This window comes from Mollisia scopiformis (assembly GCF_001500285.1).
Source record: "Mollisia scopiformis unplaced genomic scaffold LY89scaffold_10, whole genome shotgun sequence".
Lineage (NCBI taxonomy): Eukaryota > Fungi > Ascomycota > Leotiomycetes > Helotiales > Mollisiaceae > Mollisia > Mollisia scopiformis.
In genome coordinates, this window is record NW_017263590.1 from 1,280,975 (window position 1) to 1,302,344 (window position 21,370).

At 49.5% G+C, this 21,370-nt stretch overlaps 8 protein-coding genes across 8 annotated transcripts; 2 read left to right on the forward strand and 6 right to left on the reverse strand.

Annotated features, from left to right (window-relative positions):
* Positions 1 to 2,632: 2,632 nt before the first annotated feature.
* On the reverse strand, positions 2,633 to 3,280 carry LY89DRAFT_582912 (uncharacterized protein; the record flags this gene model as incomplete). Its single annotated transcript, XM_018209189.1, has 1 exon — positions 2,633 to 3,280. A coding segment is annotated over one exon (648 nt), but the record flags the coding sequence as incomplete, so codon positions are not given.
* Positions 3,281 to 4,934: 1,654 nt separating this feature from the next.
* On the reverse strand, positions 4,935 to 5,882 carry LY89DRAFT_46537 (uncharacterized protein). Its single transcript, XM_018207712.1, has one exon. It carries the CDS (start codon positions 5,582 to 5,584, stop codon positions 5,096 to 5,098), a length of 489 nt encoding a protein of 162 aa, XP_018072702.1. The 5' UTR covers positions 5,585 to 5,882; the 3' UTR covers positions 4,935 to 5,095.
* A 2,089-nt stretch (positions 5,883 to 7,971) lies between these two features.
* LY89DRAFT_696691 (uncharacterized protein) lies at positions 7,972 to 10,276 on the reverse strand (the record flags this gene model as incomplete). The annotated part of the gene is made up of 3 exons (XM_018216852.1): positions 7,972 to 8,218; positions 8,274 to 9,992; positions 10,041 to 10,276. The coding sequence occupies 3 exons, from the start codon at positions 10,274 to 10,276 to the stop codon at positions 7,972 to 7,974; spliced, it is 2,202 nt and encodes a 733-aa protein (XP_018072703.1).
* Positions 10,277 to 11,028: 752 nt separating this feature from the next.
* LY89DRAFT_46596 (uncharacterized protein) lies at positions 11,029 to 11,890 on the forward strand. The gene has a single exon (XM_018207715.1). The coding sequence runs from the start codon at positions 11,064 to 11,066 to the stop codon at positions 11,652 to 11,654; it is 591 nt and encodes a 196-aa protein (XP_018072704.1). The 5' UTR covers positions 11,029 to 11,063; the 3' UTR covers positions 11,655 to 11,890.
* Positions 11,891 to 12,125: 235 nt separating this feature from the next.
* LY89DRAFT_733025 (P-loop containing nucleoside triphosphate hydrolase protein) lies at positions 12,126 to 14,273 on the forward strand (the record flags this gene model as incomplete). The annotated part of the gene is made up of 2 exons (XM_018219753.1): positions 12,126 to 12,347; positions 12,393 to 14,273. 2 exons carry the CDS (start codon positions 12,126 to 12,128, stop codon positions 14,271 to 14,273), a joined length of 2,103 nt encoding a protein of 700 aa, XP_018072705.1.
* Positions 14,274 to 14,760: 487 nt separating this feature from the next.
* Positions 14,761 to 16,547, reverse strand: LY89DRAFT_583487 (putative extracellular lipase; the record flags this gene model as incomplete). The annotated part of the gene is made up of 2 exons (XM_018209214.1): positions 14,761 to 15,819; positions 15,921 to 16,547. The coding sequence occupies 2 exons, from the start codon at positions 16,545 to 16,547 to the stop codon at positions 14,761 to 14,763; spliced, it is 1,686 nt and encodes a 561-aa protein (XP_018072706.1).
* A 1,103-nt stretch (positions 16,548 to 17,650) lies between these two features.
* LY89DRAFT_684267 (uncharacterized protein) lies at positions 17,651 to 20,314 on the reverse strand. The gene is made up of 3 exons (XM_018214846.1): positions 19,729 to 20,314; positions 19,588 to 19,668; positions 17,651 to 19,398 (listed from the first exon to the last, which is right to left on the reverse strand). Exons 1-3 carry the CDS (start codon positions 20,087 to 20,089, stop codon positions 17,912 to 17,914), a joined length of 1,929 nt encoding a protein of 642 aa, XP_018072707.1. The 5' UTR covers positions 20,090 to 20,314; the 3' UTR covers positions 17,651 to 17,911.
* Positions 20,315 to 20,440: 126 nt separating this feature from the next.
* LY89DRAFT_717920 (uncharacterized protein) lies at positions 20,441 to 21,362 on the reverse strand. The gene is made up of 3 exons (XM_018218380.1): positions 21,024 to 21,362; positions 20,914 to 20,973; positions 20,441 to 20,868 (listed from the first exon to the last, which is right to left on the reverse strand). The coding sequence occupies exons 1-3, from the start codon at positions 21,241 to 21,243 to the stop codon at positions 20,702 to 20,704; spliced, it is 447 nt and encodes a 148-aa protein (XP_018072708.1). The 5' UTR covers positions 21,244 to 21,362; the 3' UTR covers positions 20,441 to 20,701.
* Positions 21,363 to 21,370: the final 8 nt, after the last annotated feature.

Consider the following 21,370-nt stretch of genomic DNA (forward strand, 5'->3'; position numbering starts at 1 on the left):
GATAAGCTGCTTTATAGTTTCCGCCGAAGCAGTGATATCTCCTGACGGGACCTGTCTTTTCACAAGATTAGCATGGTTGTTGTTGCATACGTACTTGCCTATATTTGTTAGATCTGGGACCTGGAGGAAGGTGTCGGGTTTTCGGTGGGGGATATATCCGCCGAGGACGGAGTCGAGGAGTGTGGTGAAGAAAAGAAACGAGAGGAAGAATTTGGAGGATTGGTTTATCATTGTTGGTTTGCTTGTAGGAAGCAAGATTTGTATTTTTGGGGTGGTAAAATGATATTTGTAGGTTCGAGGTTGTGGTAGATCGGTCCATGGCGACGCATTCCACGCTTGTGGGGTTGAGACAAGTTCCAATGTCGGAGCAGATCTCCTGAGGTGAGCTTCTAAAATGCCAAGAAGTTGCTCTGCCAGCAAGGAAGTAGTGTTTCATATCAGAATGGTGAGAATGGCGGGTAACATGTCCAAGTCTCTTTTTCGTCCGAGAAAATCATTTTGCACACCGAGATCTTATTGAACTCAACACCTGTCAAATTTCTCTAGCCGGGCGCTAGAAGCTTCGTAAAAGGTGGGAGTACACCAGTTGAGAGCTGGTTAAACTATTTCCTGTGAACGGTAAGCCTTATGAAGCGCGAGGAGCAAAGATGTTCCTAAAATTTCCAGAAATCAACATCAACACTTGTTATACAACCCCCCTGAGCTGCTTGGTCACGATTTCGAAGCTATTCTGATCGCCCATAAGATCGTCTTCTCCCCATCAAGCAACAGCCTTCATAGAATAGATTCCGAGACTCGAAGAAAATATCCTCAAAACATCCAAACACCAAAACAAAACAACCACTCCCTCTCAACACCTCCCTCTGGAACCAAACTAGAAATCGACTCCCCCTTCCATCTTCGAGTCTCACCCCACCCAACTTGACAAATTCCCGAAACTCTCAGCCTCGCACCATGATATTTTCAGGAGCATAAAAGATGAAAGATCTATGACATAGGCACAGACAGACCTACATCGAAGACAGGAATATCTCTCAATCCCGAATTGGAACAAAGTAAATCCTCGTCCTTGAATTCAATAACAACTTGACTACAGCAGACATACTAAAATACTTACACTTGAACTTTCGTGATCTTCAATAGATTTGCGGTGTCGACCCTCGCCCGCAAAATGCGCATCCAGCGCGGACAGCGCAGACAGCGCAAATTGTGCACACAGCGCGAATCGCGCGAATAGCGCATATCGCGGGAAAAGTGCGAATAGCTGGTCATCAAGCAATAAGGAGGAAAATACAAACCTCTTAAAGACATTAAGTAGATGTCAATGACAAAAGATCTGTAATAGCTAGCTAGCTATCATAATTACTGAGGAGACTACTCCTAGATGCACGTAGTGAACGAGTAACTCCAACAGTCTGCCAAGATCCCATGGATTTCGAGAAGCTGATCGAGGAGACGAATCTTTCGAAGGGAAATAGAGAGCAAGCATTTAGAAACCTTCAAATCACAGGAACATTTCCCGCTCAAAATGTAAAGAATCCATAGAACAACGTTGTCACATCCTCTGAAGTAACACACCCTCACCGTCCCGCCTCTCCCAGTTCCACAGCATTTCCCCTCTCCCTCCTGCTCATCGGGGCACTGCCACATCTAGTACATACACAAACAGGTTCTCCCTGTACCAATACTTTTCTTCTCTTTTCTCAGCAAGAGTCCAGTCCTTAATAACGACGCAAACCTTCCCAAGCACAAAATGCCCAAAAAAAAAATGACAAGAAACTTCAAAAATGGTTCAGCTTTCACAGCACAGCTTACTTCCTATCTATCTATCAAAACTCGCGTGCCGTGCTCTCTTTATTCTCGTTCTCGACCCAATACGTTTACCCTGACCCACTCAGCCATATGAAGTGGGCTATATATATATCGGGCTTACTATTGTTGTGATAAATTCAATGCATGGGTCGACGAACATTTCGATTCCTGTCGTGGATTGATTAGCAGGACAACAATGAATTTAAATTCTCTTGGCCTCTATTCTCGCTGAGAACAAGAGGACTGTGGCAGATTCGTCCCTCGTTGGCTATTGGTGCTAATGCTGAAAATTGTGCGAGATATTCGATACTCAAGAAAGCATATCAAGCATAATTCGAATGGAGTAAATGACCTGCCAACACTTGTTGGGCCATAATATACAGTCTCACAAGAGAGTGAACAGAAACAAAAGTGGAAGAGGTTCTCAACCATTTCATTAACAGTCTTAGATTATTAGTCTATTTACTTCTTGGTACGCCCAATTCCCCGTCGGACCTATTCTCCTCAATGAGAAAACCCAGATCGGCTTCGAGTCAAGTCATCGAGGACGTCCAATCAAAAAAGAGGCCCGCCTCGGCCGTCAAATGTCCTGTGTGCGTGAATAGCAACGGTATCAACAAATGCCTCCTTGATATGCCTTCAACCTTTCGGTCGATATGTAGTGCAAGTGTTTTAACAACAAAAGAAAAATTTCCCGTCCATGAGCATGATAAGTAATGTAATGTAAACGCCCCCCAATGGTATTGTGATATACTACAAGTGCTTCCTCCCGTGCTTTGCCGTGATCGTCGAATTGACTTTTGGAGAACAGGTCTGGGAACTAAAAGTTTTGCGAAATGCCAGCACTTTGTTGTGGGAAGTGTGCTGGGTTTTCGATGCGCGTGTTCCGTCGAGCCTGTACGTCTCGAATGATTGGCTGACCACCCATTTCGGCTCGTCCTGGAGGGCTTCCATATTGAGTTTCAGGACTGTATGGATTGCCGGCATCGTATTGATTCGTGCCATTGTAGTATTGACCAGCCCCATAACTTCCTGGAACCTCCCCAGAGCCGTCGGATCGATTGGCAGCACTGTACGAGGACGACGCGTTCGACGGTCCTCGATTAATGTCACTTCGATTGCCAGACGCTGCAGGGCCCATCGCGCCTAATGATTCTGCTTCGCCAGACTGCGGACGACCGTCGACCAAAGGATTATCTGACCTAGTGTCAGAAACAGGGCCATGTGTGGGTGATGTTCCTTCCGAATAAGCCATACCAATACCTCCAGGGGATTGACCTCCAGAAAGAGTGGTTGAAGCTTTCCGTCCTGACGAAGCAACAGCTGTGGTACCCCATCCACGATATCCAGATGATCCTTCCTCGCGCATTTCGTATGCACCATCTGGTGAACCTACGCCGCCAACAGCAGGCAATGTGGGATCATTGTTTGGATTGTACCCATATTCCTCGACTTCTTTCCTCCTAAGCTCCTCGGCATCCTTACGTTGCTTGCGTTTTCGCCAGAAGTACAGACCAGCTAGGACAATGAGGGCAACTGCGACAATAGGAACGACCACAGCAACAGCGATAGTTCCTCCACTGGTTAATCCACTGCTGGTGCTCTTGCTCCCTGTCTGAAGGCCTGCAGTCGAAGCGGCGGATGAAGAGGATGAGGTTGCTGAACCGGTATTTGTAGCTGTGTCTCCGCTACCAGCTGTTGAAGTCTGAGTTACGGTAACTGTGGATCCTCCGGCATTTGTGCTGGTATGGACGATGGTCGTCAATGATGCAGTAGTGGGCGTGCTACTAGTAGACACTGGCTGTGATGTTGAAGATGGGGTGGATGATGTAGATGGTGTACTGCTGTCAGAAGGAGATGATGTCGATGATGGTGTAGTTGAGGTACTTGATTGTGAGCTTGTTGTAGGTATGCTGACGGAAGATGAAGTGGAGGAAAATGACGAGGTGGAAGAATCCGAGGAAGTAGAGACTGTAGGAGTGGGACTGCTGTTAGCAACTGAACTCGACGATGATTGTAGAGAAGAGCTCGTAGGCGTCGACGCCGCCTGAGAAGAAGACGACGCTGACGTCGATGGAACACCGGTGTCCGTACTTGTAGAATTAGAAGACATCGTGAACTGCCTGAATCTGAGATCCCTTGGCCGTCTGTTGTACATCGCGTTGTCAGCCATGAACAATACGAGGAACGATCTCATGGTGTGAATGCTGTCATGTCGACAGCATCCGCAGATGGAGAAGAAGTTTGCAACATACCTCACGCCAGGATCAACCTATGCAGCACAACACACTCGCTGGTGGAAAGGGAAGGCGTTGATGTTTCGAGCGTGGCAGGAGCGTCGGACGTGCTCCTGGCGACCTTGATTGAATGGGCAGACGGATTGCTGGGCGGCCGCCGATCGCTGCCTTCGAAACGTCGAAAAAATAAGGGCGGAGACAACAGCAAGCGAATGCCTGTTTCTGCCAGAAGCGCGCGATCGTCGTCAATGACGGTGAGAAGAGAGTCGAGTTGTTTTGAAAATGAGGTCTGTCGCGGAAGAGAAGGTTGGAGGAGGTGGGCCGACAGGAGAGGAGGAGTGCAGAATTGAATTGGGATTGGGATTGGGTTGTGCTGCTCGCGCGTCGGCTGAGTCGAAATGAAGTGAGACACCCAGGACACACGGTCCTAACTTTTCAGGGTTGCCGGCGGACGAGTGAGGAGTGCTCGAATTTGCTTTTCACCCGGAACGAAATTAGATGGTGGCACGCCGGCCTCGACCGCGACAGTCGGAGGATGTCTGGCTTGTTGAAACGGCGCAAAAGTATGGGATGGCGATACGTCGTGGAGGGAGGTCGGGAGGTCTGGAGGTCTGGAGGTCTGGAGGTTGAAGATGGCAGACGGGTGTGAAGAATATTTGGATGGAGTTGTGGAAGAAAGGTGAACAGATGATAAGTTGGCACTTGGATGAATTAAAGGGACCCATCCAGCACCAGCACCACTCGCACGGCCACGGAACCTGCAAACAAACTGCACTGCGTCTGCGTCTGCGTCTTCCGTACAATTACACGATTTCCATTCGAGGCTAAGGGGAATACGGGCAGAAGACGGTTACACTAGACTTTAGCAGCAGTGACCAAGCTGCACCAAGATCGCATGCGAATTCAAGAGTCTGACCATTTCATCCACCATCGCCCGCCACGACTGCTGAATGGTCCGGCACCACAGTCGATATCGCACTTTCACTGCAAGAGGTAAGCGCAGCATCATCATTGACGAATCCCGCTCTGTTTATTTTCGACATTCCTCATACGAACGATCGACTACTGTACTTACGGTATGGACGGACGGTTTGCTTTGGCTGCCGGTCATCGATGGCTTCCTGCTCGTCGCTCGCCACATGCAAACTGCCTCTGCCTCGCTGAGTACTGAGTATACTATACACAGTGCTGAGCCGCATCCAATCCCACGGACTCTGGCTCTCCTCATCATGTGGAAACCCGACGGTTATTGGTTTCCACCACATACGAACCCAAAGATCATTGGCCTCAACCACTGCTGAAAGGCACGAGAGCGTTGAGGCTGTGCCCCAGAAGGCGAGAAGGCTCACCTGAAAATCCCCAAACCCTCCCGCAACGTTACGGTTGCGCCTCCACCACCGAAAGAAAAACAAACCTTCACGATGTCTGGTTTCGGAGCCAGACATCTGATCGTGATCGTGACTTGTTTTGCAGACCGAGGATCGGGGCATTGGGATTGCATCAGCCCAGCCTGACATGACAATCGCATTATTCATTCAAACACCAGAAAAAAGCGAGGCCTCTAGCCATCTTCATGCATCGTACACTACGAGTTCCTCCCTAAAGACGTCAAAGTTGTGCGGTTTGCCAAGGCGAGGAGGCACTTCGGACTCTCTCCGTCATCCTCATATCGAAAAATGCACATAAGACCACTGCTGCGGTGAAGAGGAAGGACGATCTTCCGTTACGAGTAATATTAACATCTGCATCACTCAGCGCACCACAGTAGGTACATTACATCTCACCACACCCACCATTCTCACTTCATCAATCCATCTCGAATCTCGAACCTCGGGGCGGAACTCCGGGTGAAGAGTCATGTGCTCTGAGACGAGACGAGACCGCAAGCCTTCCATCTCCACAAGTCTCACTCTCGCACAATGTATATTCATATTCAGAGATCGAATTTTGGCTTCCACAGTCCTCGGCCTCAACACAAACTTTTCTTCATGTGCTGCAGAAACGGGGTCCAGGCCAAGAAACCAAAACCTACCGGCTCTGGCTCCTCACATCCCGCTGCAAAGACAACTGCACTCCTGTCAATCACGCCCACGCACTCCCACTCGCAATAATTATCCATCTGCACGCATGCATGCACTCATCTCTCAATTCTCCCTTCCTTCAATCATTTCTCACCCTTCCTTCCTTCCAACCTTCCAGATGCACTCCTTCCCCCGAACCTCGCTTCCACACAATAATCACTCTCTCTCTGCCTTGGAAACGTCTCCGGCGACCCCCTTCACCGGGATCCTCATTCGTCAATTCCTCCCCCTCATTCCCCCCTCCTTTCTTCCACGCGGAAATTAATCATCTCGTCAAGGGGGGTCCTTGTGCGCGGTTTGCGATTCTTGTTTTTTCTTTTCTTTCTTGACTAGGACTAGGACCAGTGAGTTGAACCGACCGAGTCGATATCGGTTTAAGGTCAAGGGGTTTTTGATATCGGGGGTTTGACGTCAGGTGGATTGAGGACTGGGGAGGGGAGAAGGAGGAGTTTATTCTGACGTCTGCTTGAATGCGATGAGATGAGATGAGATAGGATGAGACGAGGTGGAAAAGGAGGTACTGCACGTGACATACCTATATTTCGAGATGTTACATCTTACTTATTTTCGTTTGAGCACTATATCATTAATAGATAGTAAAGTGAAGATTCAAAAATGGCTTCCTTCAACTACAAGAATAAAAAAATCATGACATAGCTACACGACTCTCAAAAAGCAAAAACTTACCACCAAGAGAAGAAGACCCCTTGGAAAGATATATATATCCCTTACAACGAACTTCAAATCCACTCCCTGTTCTTCAAAGTCTCACCTCCTCCCAATTTCCCGCTAGAAAATGAGCTCACTCACCATATCATACACTTGGTATAAAATATAATATAACCCCCCCCCCCAACCCACAACTCCCAAAGAACAAATCCATCCATCCATCCATCCACAACTCCTAAGCCAAGTTCCTGCCCCAATACCCTCCCTCATTGAACGCCTCCACCTCCACCTCCACCTCCACCTCCACCTCCACCGGCACAGGGACAAGGACAAGGACAGTAAAAGAGAATCCAACGCCAGTGATCGATCCACAAAGCAGAATAGAGAGAGACGATTTAACAGATTAGAAGTCCAGTTTGATGAGGTCGCTAAAAATGTAACTCGGGGGGGATGGGAACTTATTGGGTTGAGGGGGTTCCATTGCTCTCTCATAGAGATAAACTACCACCTCGGTAATAATTAGAAGTCCAGTTCTAAGCTCAGGGTCACCTCGAGGATCAATCAACCTGAGGAAACAATTACAAACCTACACCCTCTCACAACAGACATATCACATCTCAATCGAAAAGCAAATGGCACAAGTTCTATGTATCAGATTGTCATCCCATTGCCATTTCTTATACTATACAAGAGCCGGACTATGATGAAGAAACCCTTCCATCCATCCATCCGTTCAGGTCGCAAAGGCATCTTTACATATGCAACACAACTCCTCACCACCACCACCACCAAAGACGACGTGGAAAAAGAAAAAGTTGCTTGATCCCAGAACCCCTCCTCCATCTAATTACGAGAAAAGACATTAGCCAGAGCGTTTGTAGTATTTGGTTTTTTTTGCTCTGGAACCAGAATTTGTTTGCGTGCTATCATGAGTTCCGCAGCCAGCAGCGACTCGTTGTGAACACATGAGACGAGACGAGACGGGAGATGATGGATGGCTGGCGGTGTAGGAACAAGTTGGTGAGAAGCTTGATGTATTGGTGGACGGACGGTATTTTCATGGTGAATCGAAAAGGAAATGCTCGCTCAAATGCATCGAGAAAGTGGTGGCCCAAACAGGCATGCCCACCGATGGAAAACTAACAGACATTACTGTTGGTCATTACATCTAACTACTCTGCACGCATTCCCCATTGCGGCTTCAACGTAGTAGCGAGGTCGTCTTTGGTAAAAACAACGTCCTTGGGGATGCGGCTGATGCGGTAAGCACCATTGCGGATGGCACCGAGTTGGGTTTGTGAGATTCCGCTCCGGTTGCTTCGAATACTGCCTGCATCACTCATGCTATCGGGATCTCTGAACTTCTTGGGTGGTGCGAAGTCCAGGGATGTGAAGGTGCCCGACTTTCTTAGCATGTGACTGCTTGTTCATTAGTGTACTGCTAGCTTTGACATTTGTGACTGAATTAACTTACGGGCTTGGTATCGGCGCAAGTTCATCAAAAGCACTGACGACAGGAGCAAATGCCGGAACCATCGGTGAGTATGGACGTCTCTCGCCGAGTGGACTTTCGGATCGGCCAGCAACACGATCACGGTAGGTCTGAGGAGGAGCAAACTCGATGGAGCTCATGAGAGCAAACGAGTCATCTCTCAGCTTGGATGGTGTAGGCAAGCTGTTAAGAGGAGTTGGTGGAGGCAGAGGTCTCTTTGGACCAGGCTTGGCCATGCGACCAGAGGCAGATGAGTATGCTCTGGGTCCTGGAGGAGGTCCACGCATACCACCAGTGCTCATGGCTCCCATAGAGCCCTGTCTACCACGGGGCGGTCCTGGAAATCTAGGTGGGCCCATTGGAGGTGGTGTCATGGCGCGGCGAGTAACAGGTTCCGCATATGGCATAACGAAAGTGTTAGTCTCGGGATCGAAGTAGGCAGCATCACCAAGGTAATTCTCGTCGTAGTCTTCATAATATTGGCCTTGGGGAGCCGGCTTACTGTCGTCAAAGTACTCCTTATAGAAAGACCGAATCCTGTTTGCTCTGACCTCGGGATCGTCCGACTCGGTAACGACATTAGGAGGCAATGGACGGAAACCCATTGACAAACGCTTAGGATCAAAACCGGGGGCGCCTAATCCAGCTTGAGCGAATTGCTCAGGAGGGACATCCATTGAGTAACGCTGACCACGCATCTGTTCTCCACGACCAGGCGAAGGAGGTGTGACCTTGAATCCATCACCATAGTCGTTTTGGTCATCCATGTTTGGGGCTTGAGGCATTGATTCTTTACGGGCAGGACGGGGATTTGTGGGGAGCGTATTGATTGCTGGTGGAGGTCCTCTACGAGCTTGTTGACGAGGTTCAGGTGGAGGCGCAGGCTCCTTCTCCATGATCATGGCAGCCAGATAATCATTGCTTTGTCGGAAGTTCGCAGGGTTGCCGTTGCTCGTACGGATATCACGAGGCTTTTCAGCAACTTTGGCTGGTGGGTTCAAAGTCTGTCCTGGTCGTGGGCTGGTTGGGAGGCCTCTGCTCTGACTCTCTGGTGATCCTGGAGTCAGTACTGCAGGGGTCAGGACTGGCAGGTGAGCCTGAGGTGGTTCAACCGGGTAAGGAGGTGGGATGGAGTCCACTGGGCTGACTGATGCGTTGCTCTGTGGAAGAGAGTTTTGACGTAGAGGACGGGTGAACTCTGCACTTGGAGGATGGCTTCGAGGCATTTGTCCAGCGTTCGCAAGGAGATTTGATGATGTATCATGCAACTTCGACGGTGCACTTGATCCAGTGTAGATTGAGGAGCCTTGCTTTTGCGATCGAATTGATGCACCATCCCCTGGGTAGTACTGAGTTACTGGTCGATATGGATCTTCTTGCTGGTGAATCGTCCTCGAAAGCGAGTGGAGAGATTCTCGAGAATTCTGGAGCTCCGGTGGCAGGAGATACGGACTGCTCATGTTCAGATCCATGGAGACTTGACGGCGACTCATTCCATTTGGGCGCATCCCACCCTTCTCTCCTCCATAGCTCATCTCCGACATGTTGGTTGGTGCTCTCTTCGCTCGCAATGGCTGCGGCACATCTCCCAGACCGAAGTCCATTGATGCATGTCGGTCATTAGCATCCTCCTCTCGTTGCTTGCGGGTATGTCTTCGCTGCAGAATTATGAATAGAATAGCGGCTCCAACAACAGGAATGCTAGATCTTTGTTAGGTACCATCGTATTGTATTATGAGACCAACTTACGCAACACCAAGAATAATGGGCAATGTGAATGTCGAGTTGCTGACGGGCTTCTCACACGCGCTGGCTCCGCAACTGCCTGTCGAATCGGCTGAGGATGTGGTTGTGGTTGTGTCGCGCACCTCTATTGTTCGATCAGGAAGGGCCATGTTTATCGCTGAAGCCATTCTGCCAATTGTGTCCCCGACAGGAATCCGACGGCCCAGCCTAACAATATCTCCAATATGTGCATTCTCCATAATTAAAGATGCGAACAAGCCTTGTGCCAGCGAAGGGCTCCGTCGCACGAGGTCAAGCAAGCAAGCAAGCGGGCGGTCGGAACAACCAAGATCGGGAACGGGGCGACGCTGTGGAGGAAGGAACGACTGGATTCGAATAGAGATCGGTCATGAAAAGGCCAAAGGTTATCGTGGATCGTGTTGATGGGCTTGTTGTTTCGTGAGTCAATCTCCGCAATATGCTGGCAATACTATTGAAACGATGTAAAACCGCAAATAGAGCAAGTCATGGGCAACAAACAAGGCGACTGGGAAAAGAGTGACTATGGGTGAATTCGAAATGGATGCAAGGAGCGGAAGGGGATTGTTTGTCGTGAACCAAAGGAATGGCAGGCCCGCTGGCAGGCACTTCTGTCGTCTCGAGGAATTGACGGTGGGCGTTGAAGGTGAGAACGATGAAGCTGGGCTGGGACGAGGAGAAGAAAGAGAAGAGACGAACTGGACTGGAACTGGAACTGGAACAGGCGCTGTGATGGGCTGGGATGCACGTTAAGACAGACGAAGGTGGATTGGTCGACGGACGCCGGGCCCTGGCTAATCGAGCGCCACTAGACCGAGATGGGCAAGGTGGTCGGTCATTGGCCCGGCTGGGCTCAGGGGACGAAACAGTGGAGGGAACCAGCCAGCATTCAGATCCAGAATCCCCCATTGGCGAGATGAGGTGAATGTTACTGTAATGTCAGTGTCGGTCACCACCGTCCGTCGACGATTGACTTTTGCTCTGCCGACCACTCACTGAATCATCATCATGCAACACCAATTCGCGGAAAGGATGTTGTTGTTCTTCTGCAGCAGATGGTTCAACGGGATCACGATGGTTACAGTACCATTGTACATACATACAGTATGTCTATTGATAGAACCGCTTGCTTGCTTGTTGCTGGCTCGTCCTGAGGAAAGACAAGACGGGAGAGGAATGGTGGATGTGACTGTGACCATCTCCATCTCGGGGCCGTCTGGGATAGGTCTAGTCAGGAACACCTGGCCGACAGGGATCACGCAGCCTCATCAAGCCTCATCTCGCATTCGTTATTCGCTGGCGACACTGACACTGACACTGACACTGACACTTCTGCCGTCGGGCGAGACTGCCTCTTCCTCTCCTCCTCTCCAGGAAGATTATTCATACAGTAGAGTGACCTGCGACGTAGGATCGGTCACGGGAGATCATGAGATCGCAGCTGCGTTTGGACTCTTCACTTCAGTTCAGCATTTATTTAGACTTTTCGGCTTTTCCCCCTCAGACCTCAACTCAGCAGTCAGAAATCATCAACCTTATCAATATTTGGCTTTCATTTTCAGGAGTCTGCAAATCTCCTTGCTCTGCCCTGCTGGATAGGGATAGCGGTTGGTGCAGGGTGATTGGCGGGGATCTAGGAGATTGAGATTGAGATTGCCGCTCCCACTTTATTATTTCATCAAGAACGTCAAATTCAGCCAGGCCGTGCGATATTGCTTACGATTTATGAACGAGTGAGTGGAATTGCTTTCATAAAATTGAGCGTCTCAATTTTCATAAATCATGGCATTTTCCCCTTCGTCAGCCGACGACGACGACGACGACGTGAAGAGTGGAAACTTGGTTTTGGTTCATGCTGGATGCTGTTCGGTCGGAGATATCACTCGCGATTGGCTTAAGCGAACGGAGCTTCAAATTTAATTATTAGCCTGAGGCCAACTATTTCAAAAGAACCACAACCACTCTTCAACTCCATTTGGAATTTTGCCTGACACTTCCACCGCTTGCTCGCGTGACTGTCTCCGGAGATAAAGAAAAACATCATCCAATAATAATGTAATATCAAAAATCATGGCAGACTTCGACCTCTCTGCCAACTTCATTCCTTCCCTCCACAAACCCGCTTCCTTACTGCCCATTGCCAAACACAGGCAAAATCTCCTCTACCTCATCGAGACGTATCCCGTTACCATCGTAGTTGGTCAAACCGGATCGGGAAAAACAACTCAGATACCACAATACCTTGAACAGGCAGGATGGTGCTCAGACGGAAAAATCATTGCTGTCACTCAGGTAAGCCAAAATCATCAAGCGCAAGAAGCATGCTAACATATTCAGCCTCGTCGAGTAGCAGCAACTATTGTGGCTATTCGAGTCGCCGAAGAAGTGGGTTGCGAAGTCGGTAAAGAAGTCGGATATTCAATCCGATTCGAAGACGTTACTTCTTCCGCAACCCGCATCAAATTCCTCACCGATGGACTACTACTCAGAGAAGCTCTAGTAGATCCCCTCTTATCACGTTACTCCGTGATTATGGTCGATGAAGCCCATGAGAGATCACTGAGTACGGATGTCCTCTTGGGTGTCCTGAAAAAGATCCTCAAGCGGAGACCAAATGATCTTCGAATCATTATCAGCAGTGCTACTTTGCAAGCTGAAGACTTCCTTCGATTCTTCATGAACGATGAGGATCTTCAGCCAAAGTCGTCCAAGCCGAAGGAGGTCAGCTTAGATGAGCTCATCTCGGAGAGTAGTTCTGGACCTCAAGATGACGCTTTTGGAGGCAAGACTGGACGGATCATCAGTCTCGAAGGAAGAATGTATCCCGTCGACGTCCTCTATCTAGAGACTCCAGCAGAAGATTACGTTGAAAAAGCTGTACAAACAGTATTCGATATCCATACCAAAGAGCCCGATGGAGACATTCTCGTCTTTCTCACAGGCCGAGAAGAGATTGATACAGCAGTCCAAGCCATCTCAGAGCGAGCAGCCACCCTACATCCACGTGCCCAAACAGTAATGCCTCTTCCTCTCTACGCCGGCCTCTCAACAGAACAGCAAATGTACGTATTTGAAGAAGCACCCGAGAACACCAGGAAAGTCATCTTCTCAACCAACATCGCCGAAGCCTCCATCACCATCGACGGAATCCTCTACGTTATCGACTGTGGTTTCGTCAAACTCCGCGCCTACAACCCCTTGACGGGAATCGAAACCCTAACCGCAACACCCATCTCCAAAGCCTCCGCCACCCAACGCGCAGGACGAGCCGGCCGAACCAAACCCGGCAAATGCTACCGCCTCTACACGGAACCAAGCTACCACTCCCTCCCCACGACCACCGTCCCAGAGATCCAACGCTCGAACCTCGCCCCCGTGATCCTGCAACTCAAAGCCCTGGGCATCGACAACATAGCCCGCTTCCCCTTCCTCACCTCCCCGCCCTCCGCCCTGCTCATCCGCGCCCTCGAACTCCTCTTCTCCCTCGGCGCCCTCGACACCTACGCCAAGCTGACCACCCCCCTCGGGACCCGCATGGCCGAGCTAGCCGTCGAACCCATGATGGCCAAATGTCTCCTCTCCGCCCCCTCCTTCGCCTGCCTCCCCGAGATCCTCACCATCGCCGCCATGACCTCGCTCGGCGGCAACATATTCATCCACCACCACGACGGCGAGAAGAAGAAGATGGAAACCGCGCGCCGGAAATTCGCCGCGGAAGAAGGGGACCATATCACGCTCCTAAACGTCTATCAAGCATTCATCACCAGAGGCCGAAAAGAGCCCAAGTTCTGCCACGAGAATTCCCTCAATTTCAAAGCGTTGAGTAGAGCGGTTAGTATCCGCGCCCAACTCAAACGCTACCTCGAACGCTTCGGCATCGTCGTCGCGGAAACGCTGTCCTCTTCTTCAAACCCTAACCATCAGCCTCTCCCCCTTACCGTAGGAGGGAGAGATAAGGGGGAACAGATCCGACGCTGCTTAACGACGGGATTCTTCGCCCATGCGGCGAAGATGCAGCCTGATGGGACGTTCCGGAATGTAGCGGGCGGAACGGTACTATATGCGCATCCGACGAGCTTGATGTTTAATCGCAAGGCGGATTGGGTGGTTTTTCATGAGGTGGTGGAGACGGGGAATAAGACTTTTATTAGGGATGTGACGAGGATTGAGAAGGGGTGGTTGGTGGAGTATGCGCCGGAGTTTTATAAGATTAGGTAGATGGATGAATGGATGGATGAATGGATGGATTTTGAGGTTTACTTGTGTTTGATGGTACTAGATGATTAGCAGTGCTGAATGCTGGAAAATAGGAGAGAGCTCTGTGAGTCGTGAGTTGTATTAAAACCCGAGACATTCAAGCATACTCGCTTCACTGCTCTACTACTCGTGAACTCTCTCCTAGCTCTGGAGCTATAAAAGAAAGAACAGCAAGTTATTAGTGTGGTTCGGCGAAGACTCGGAGTACATTATTTAATAGCTGCATTGTGCTTCGATCACTTTTAAAAGGGAAGGCTAGTATGCTCTCCTGAATAAAATATGCTATCATTGTAAAGTCTATCAGATCAAATGCATATCTCGTAAAACCTCGAGCTTCATGTCCGCACCTATAACGCCGACCATAAGCGACGAATCCTCCCCATAAGATCTTAACCATCCAGAAACCCCTTCAAACACACAAAACCACTACACCCTCACCCCACCATCCTCAAAACTCAAACAACTCCGTCCTCCCCCACCAAAACCGACTCTCCTCCGCCGCAAACCCATCATCCCTAACCTGCACCCCAACCCCCTCCCGATGCCCACCCGCTAACTCATCATTCCCCTCCCCAAAAACCAGCACCCTCGCCTCGTCACTTCCCCCCTGATACACCGGCCACTTCGCTCTCCCCGCCCACATCCCCTCTACCGCATTCGGATCCCCACTCGTCACAAAACTCGTCCAGTAAGCATGCATACACCCCGAAATCTCATCCACCACCCCGCCCTTATCCCTCCTCTCCGGCACGTAATTAACCCACGGGATATGAGACCCATGATCCGCGCCGCCCTTCACCGAACTCCTCGCCGCAAAATGATACAGGTAAACCTCTGGGCCATCATGGCCAAATATCCCATCTCCTTTGACGTCCGAGAAATAGCGAGCAGTCTGCCGAACAGGCGCTACGTAGGCAAATTGTCCATACGCTTGCTCGAGCCGCAGAAATTGTTTCCCGAGACCCTCTCGAGTCTCGAGGTACTTGGACTCTTCGTCTAGATTCGGATCCGGGTATAGCTCGTTTAGTTTCTCTAGATCTAGTTCTCTAAGCCCGGGAAGGAGGTTCCGAAAGAATTCCGTGAACTGCTTGCCCGTTTCGGCGGATTTGGGGACGAACATGGCGCCTTCGTTAGTATTGAAGCCTGTTAAGATGGGCACTTTGTGGAATTTGCCCGCTTTTAAAGAGTGAATGGGAGCAACCGGGATGAGGCCGCCGGGACCGTCGATGACGGGTTGGAAGGGCCAGCGGAGGGAGGGGTTGTATTTGTTGAAGATGGCTTCGGAGGCCTTTTTAAATTCTGAGGTGGAGATTTTGCGGAGGGCGGGCAGGAGGTCCTTCTCTGGGGTGGAGGCTAGGTTTAGTTTTTGGAGGAAGTCGCGGAACTGTTTCTCGTGGAGGGGGTTAGAGTAGGAATAGACGGCTCGGGCGGTGGGGGCTCCGGATTCGAGGATTGCTCTGTGGAAGGGTGGTGCGATGTCTGGTTTGTGGAGGAGGTGGTGGCCGATCTGAGGATGTCAGTCTGGTTTGGACATTTGAGGTATATAATTAAGACCATCTTCTCATGGACAGATGTCAATGAGAACAACAGTATGAAATCACCACTTACTGAATGTGCTCCAGCACTACTCCCCATGAGAGTCACATTGTCCGGATCACCCCCAAAGGCAGCAATATTCTCCTTCACCCACTCCATCAAAAGCACCTGATCCTTCAACCCAGCATTCAACAGCCCAGCCTTCGCCATAATCTTCGACGACAAGAACCCAAAAGCCCCAACCCGATAATTAAACCCAACAGCAATCATCGGCTCCATACTCCACGCCACAAAATGAGACAAAGACCTCGAGCTATCGCCCGCCCCAAAATTAAACGACCCTCCATGGAAATGGACAACAACCGGTAACCTCAAATTCCCACCCTTCTCTTTCGGCCTATAAATATTGGCATTAAGACAATCCTCACTCTGAGCACCCGACGTCGCCGGGCCCGCTGGACACACATCCCCGAATAGCGACGCATCAAACACCTCATCCGAAGCATTGACCGGCAACGGGTCCATAAACCGTCTCTCGCCGCCTGTGGATTGAGCGTACGGAACCCCTCGAAACGCTTCGAGGATCTGGGGATATCCCGCTTCGAGCTCCAGGCCTACGATTTTGCCTTGGCGGAGCACCACCACTGGGCGATTCTTGTCATCGAGCGGTAATCCTGGGGTACCGTTCTTTCGGGGCATCAGGTAAAGTAGAAACAGGCCCAGCATCCCGATGGTGAAAACGGATGCCACTCCTCCCTTCCATTTCAGTCGTCTCCGGAGATTCGTCAACAGCGTCGCCATGCTTCCAGCTAACCAACTGATCGCTACTACCTATGAAAGAAGTAGACAGTCCCTCATCGTGCTTTCACAGAATGAAGAGAAGAGTTTGAACAAGTCACATTTTTCAGTGACGTCCGGGAAAAGGCGAGGGAGGCTGAAGCTACATACACGTCCAGGGGTATGAAGGGCGTTTGTTGTTGGGCGGCGGTTAAGGTTTAATACGAGAGTTCGTTACGAGGGTCATTTCATTTGTACGGCGTTTACTGCTCGGATCACGTGTTTTAAGCTATCAGCTTTCCCACAAGGTGGAGACTCGTTACGTATTGGCGTGTGGATGTGTGTTTGCTATGCTGATACGAATTGAGGGAGGAAGGTAATGTTGTTGGCCATCAGCATATGAATTGGTTGGTTTCCGGGGCAAGAACACTAGTAGTCCTCAGTGCTAGAATTCTTTGAATACACAGAAGTAAGAGCTAAGCTAAGCTGAATAAGGATAATTGTAAACAAATTAAAAACTGCTTCACTGCGATGTGCAACAAAAATTAACAGTAAGGAAATCAGTCAGTGAATCTAAGAGCTATAATTGCAGACAATTAATAGAAATCACGACAAGCAACGAAACTCAACTTCTATACACTCAGAGCCAGGCTACGAGATGCACCTGTGCCGTTTGGAATTGAAATGTGCAACAATACAGATTCTGAGACTGCATTGGCTCTAGATGGCATGTTTACTCTAAAGACTTTGGGAGACATAGGAAGCTCAACATGTCGCATATGAGTTATCGCAACCTACTGATCCTTGCGATATGCAATAAAAGAAGCTGTTCGGATAGAGTTGGTTAGATAGCTTTCTAGACTTGGACTAGGATTCGGACTTGTAAATAGTCTCAAGGGAGCTATTAGGATAATCACTGTCTAAGTATCCTGATTCTTCCTTCAAACACAGACATCAGAATGCTCCAGACGTGGAAGGGATTGTTATCATGGGAAACTGTTATTCAAGAATGATTTCCATTCAAACCACTACTTGACGAACTCGACCACGACTATTCCTACAATTTCGAATGAACCCTTTGCCAAACCTATGCGATCCCAAGCACGAAACCAACACAGAAACAATGCAACTACCTTGTACCTCTTCTGAGGAGTCAAGGGGTACGAAAGAATGCAGAAAACTCCTAACGCATGACGCTATTGACCGCCGCTAATAAGAAAACAGAATAACAACCTGAAAAAACATCGACTAAACCAGGCAAGACTTCATCATTCGACTCTGTTCACTCATGACTTCAGACCCATTTGACCACCTGGGCCATAGCCAGCACTCATGCCTTTATCGCCCTCAGCCATCTTCCTAGCCATTTGCTTCTCAGCCCATTCACGACTGGCTTGACGTCCTCGCTCAGCAGCTTCCTCTCTAGCTCGCTTAGCAGCAGCCTCACGATCTCTCTTCTCACGTTCCAAATCTTCTGCCAGCTTTGCATCGCGATTGTAGATGTCCCGTGCGCGTTGACGTTGGACTTGAACATCAGTGGTCGAGAGTGTGCGTTGCATGGCGCGTCCACTCATGGAAGGACCGTGTGTTGTAGGGGTAGGCTTGCGAACCGGAGGGGCAGCTTTAGCACGAGGGGCAGACATGTTGGCCTTGCTGAGCTCTAAGATCGACGGCCGGTGAGCACCAACATTTGAACCTCTCTTAGAAACCGAGATATCATCAACTCCCATATTCTCAAGTCCAATTCTGCTCTGTCTAGCTCGACTAGCAACTGTATCGCGAGGGACGAAGTCGGGAACGATGCTATTGCGGATCGGTCTAGCCTTGAATTCGCGACGCTTACGATCTTCCTCCTCTTGAGCCTTCAAACGAGCTTCATGAGCTTCTCGCTTCTTTCGAGACACTGCTTCACCAGGGAGCTCAAAAGTGGGATAGGTTGGAAGCTTTGTCGACTTGATCTTTGGCCCTGAAACTACCCGAGCGGTGTGAAAGCTGTCTTCGTTGGTTTCTCGCTGAGCCAAACGAGCTTCTTTTTGTTCCTTCAATTTCCGAGCTACAGCCTCACCTGGAAGCTCAAAAGTAGGACGAGTGGGTGGTTTAGTTGACTTCGCAGTTTCCTTTGGTGGCATGAGACTGAGTGGGCGTTTGACAGGAGCCTTTGCCTTGGGCTGGGCCTTCAGTTGCACTGAAGATGATCTTGACAGCTCCGTAGGGGAGGGCTTGAAAGTCATAGATGTAGCCTTCTTGAGAACAGAAGGTCGCGGCGCCGTGGCTTTAAGTCGCATTGTTGTGGCACCGCTCTTGGGCGGTTGAGCCTTGGTCGCGAGTGTCTTCTTGTCCATAATGGCTTTCTCGTTCAGATGAGGACGTGGAAATCGCTTTTTCTCTGGAGAAACGATCCGTTCTGCCAAGGCCGCTTGATCAAGAGCATCTAATGCTTCTTCAAGTTGATCAAGAGCTTCGACTGAATCTTCAATTCTGGAGACAGGTTTTGCTGGCGATCGCCCAGTAATTTGCTGTACAAAGGAATCCTCGCCTGCATCATATGCAGGCGCCGGAGAATCCACCCGTCGGTACACCTCCTCAACCTCTGCGAGAGTCCTGACTGGAGATCTTGAAGGAGATGGAGTAGCCTGGCTAACTACTGTTGCTTGTTCGGTGGCTGAATCCCCAGAATCACTTGTAATTTCTGCCGGCACAGTAAGTACCACAGCCTCAATCTGATTTTTTGTGTCTTGCGCAACGGCTCCCTGCTTTGCAAGAGCTTCCTCCGCTAAGTAAAGATAATTGTTAGTGACTGTTTGGTTCTGAGATAATCCCGGTGGAGGCATAGCATTCTTAAAGCTCCGAGACGGCCCCATTGAACGGCCGCCAAAGAGAGAAACGAAATCGATATCGCGCAGCTTTTGCGTCATGAGAGAAGGGTCCTGCATTCCGAGTAACTCTGTAAAACCATACTGACCTGCTTGTGCTTGTGCTAATTGACGGCGAGTAATGCGTGGCGCAGGGACGATTTGTTGCTCTTTGTTGATTGTTGCATGTTCTGATGCTTGTGTTAGACTCCGTTGAAGAGCTTCAGTTTCCAGAAGAGATCGTAAGCTACCTTCGCGGCTCTGAAGTAGGAGACGAGTTGCTTCAGGAACAGGACTATCGCCAGCAGAAATGAACTGCTCTGTGATAGTATCCTCTGATTCTTGATCCTGCTTTCCCTTCTTGGCCTTGCTCTTTTTCGCCTTCTTTCCAATTCCAATTCCAAGCGCAGCTTTGTAGGCAGCTTTCAAGCCTTTAATATCAGTAGCAATTGTGTTGTCGCCCATTGCAGCTATATCTGCTCCCATTGAATTGTGAACTTCAGTAAGAGGCTGTGTTTGCTGCGAAGGTGTGTCAGGTAACGGCGTCTGACTCGCAAGGGCAGTATGATCTTCGGCGATTTCGATTTTCTTCGATCGGGTCACTCGAGCCATGTTCCTTATCCACTGTGCAGCTTGGTATGCTAGTATTATGCCGGGACAATCGCCAGAATGAGATCTGTCTCCGGGTTTGTTTTGCTATGCGTTACAGTTCCTTGAGAGGAATTGAAGGCAATGCGACTCGGAATGTAAAGACCACGTAGAAATGCTAGAGCGGAGGTAAGTGAGCAACTGTCAGTGCACTTATCGATTGTTGTCTGTGAGCTGCGAGGATGTCCATGCGACGTTTGATATTACTGCTTCCTTTATGGAAGGTGAAACACTGTGTTTTTTTAGCCTATTACCAGGGCAACGGCGAAAATGGAAGGAGCGCGTCGAATTCGCGACGCGCCAAATCCATAATACCTCAGATATGGGATGAAAGCAAAACATAATCGAGTGCGCAATACTCCGGGGAGACCCATGTTACTCGCCCAATGTCCGTTTTCTCAATTCAGTTTTCTTAACCTAGCTAGGTGACCGTCATCAATCATTTCGAGGGTATCAAAGTATTCCTGTAAACATAACCCAGTAGACCACCATCTATGTGCCAAATAACGCCGTCGTGATGCTCTCCTCTCCACTGCCTGCCAATTCTGAGTTCTTTCCCCCCTCCTGCATCTTAAATTACTCGGCGCTGGCTCCTCCGCCTGTACTGTTCTGCTGAAGCATCGGAGCATGCTCAGTCGGTATTCTGACCAATGTTTGAGGTAGTGGCATTGCTGGATCGCTGGTTGTCTCATCATTCTTCGGCTCAGCATCCTCGGAATTTTCTTTGGGCTTTGGAATTTTCACTGACTCCATTAGCAGACTTCGGGGCTTTGTATATATGAACGCACTTGAGGCCATGCTGATGGCTCGGAGAACATTATGCCAGTTTCCCAAAACAGTCGCAACAGCTACATCGTAATTAGCTAGATGGCTTCGTATTGAAACTTTTCATCCCAACCTTCTGTGCCGTCTGATAGTGTAGAGAGTTTTTCCTCCAGCATTTGCATCTGTCCTGCCAAGCCAGCACTAAGATCTCTCAATTGCTTGAGATTTTCTAACTCTGCCTTTTTCTCATTTATTCGTGCAAGCAGGATCGGGGATTGTCCATTTGATGTAGAATTACCAGAAGTCGAAGCTTGTCGAATATGCGATGGAAGGGGTCGTGAAGAGTAGGACATATTGGCTGTTGAGGGACGTTATACTCGGAGAACTTCAATCTGCCAAGTATGAATCAATTCCATCCGCTGTGAGGTTTGCGCTGGATGAGTTGCTGCGAGGGCGTGCAATGCGATTGAAGGTCTTATC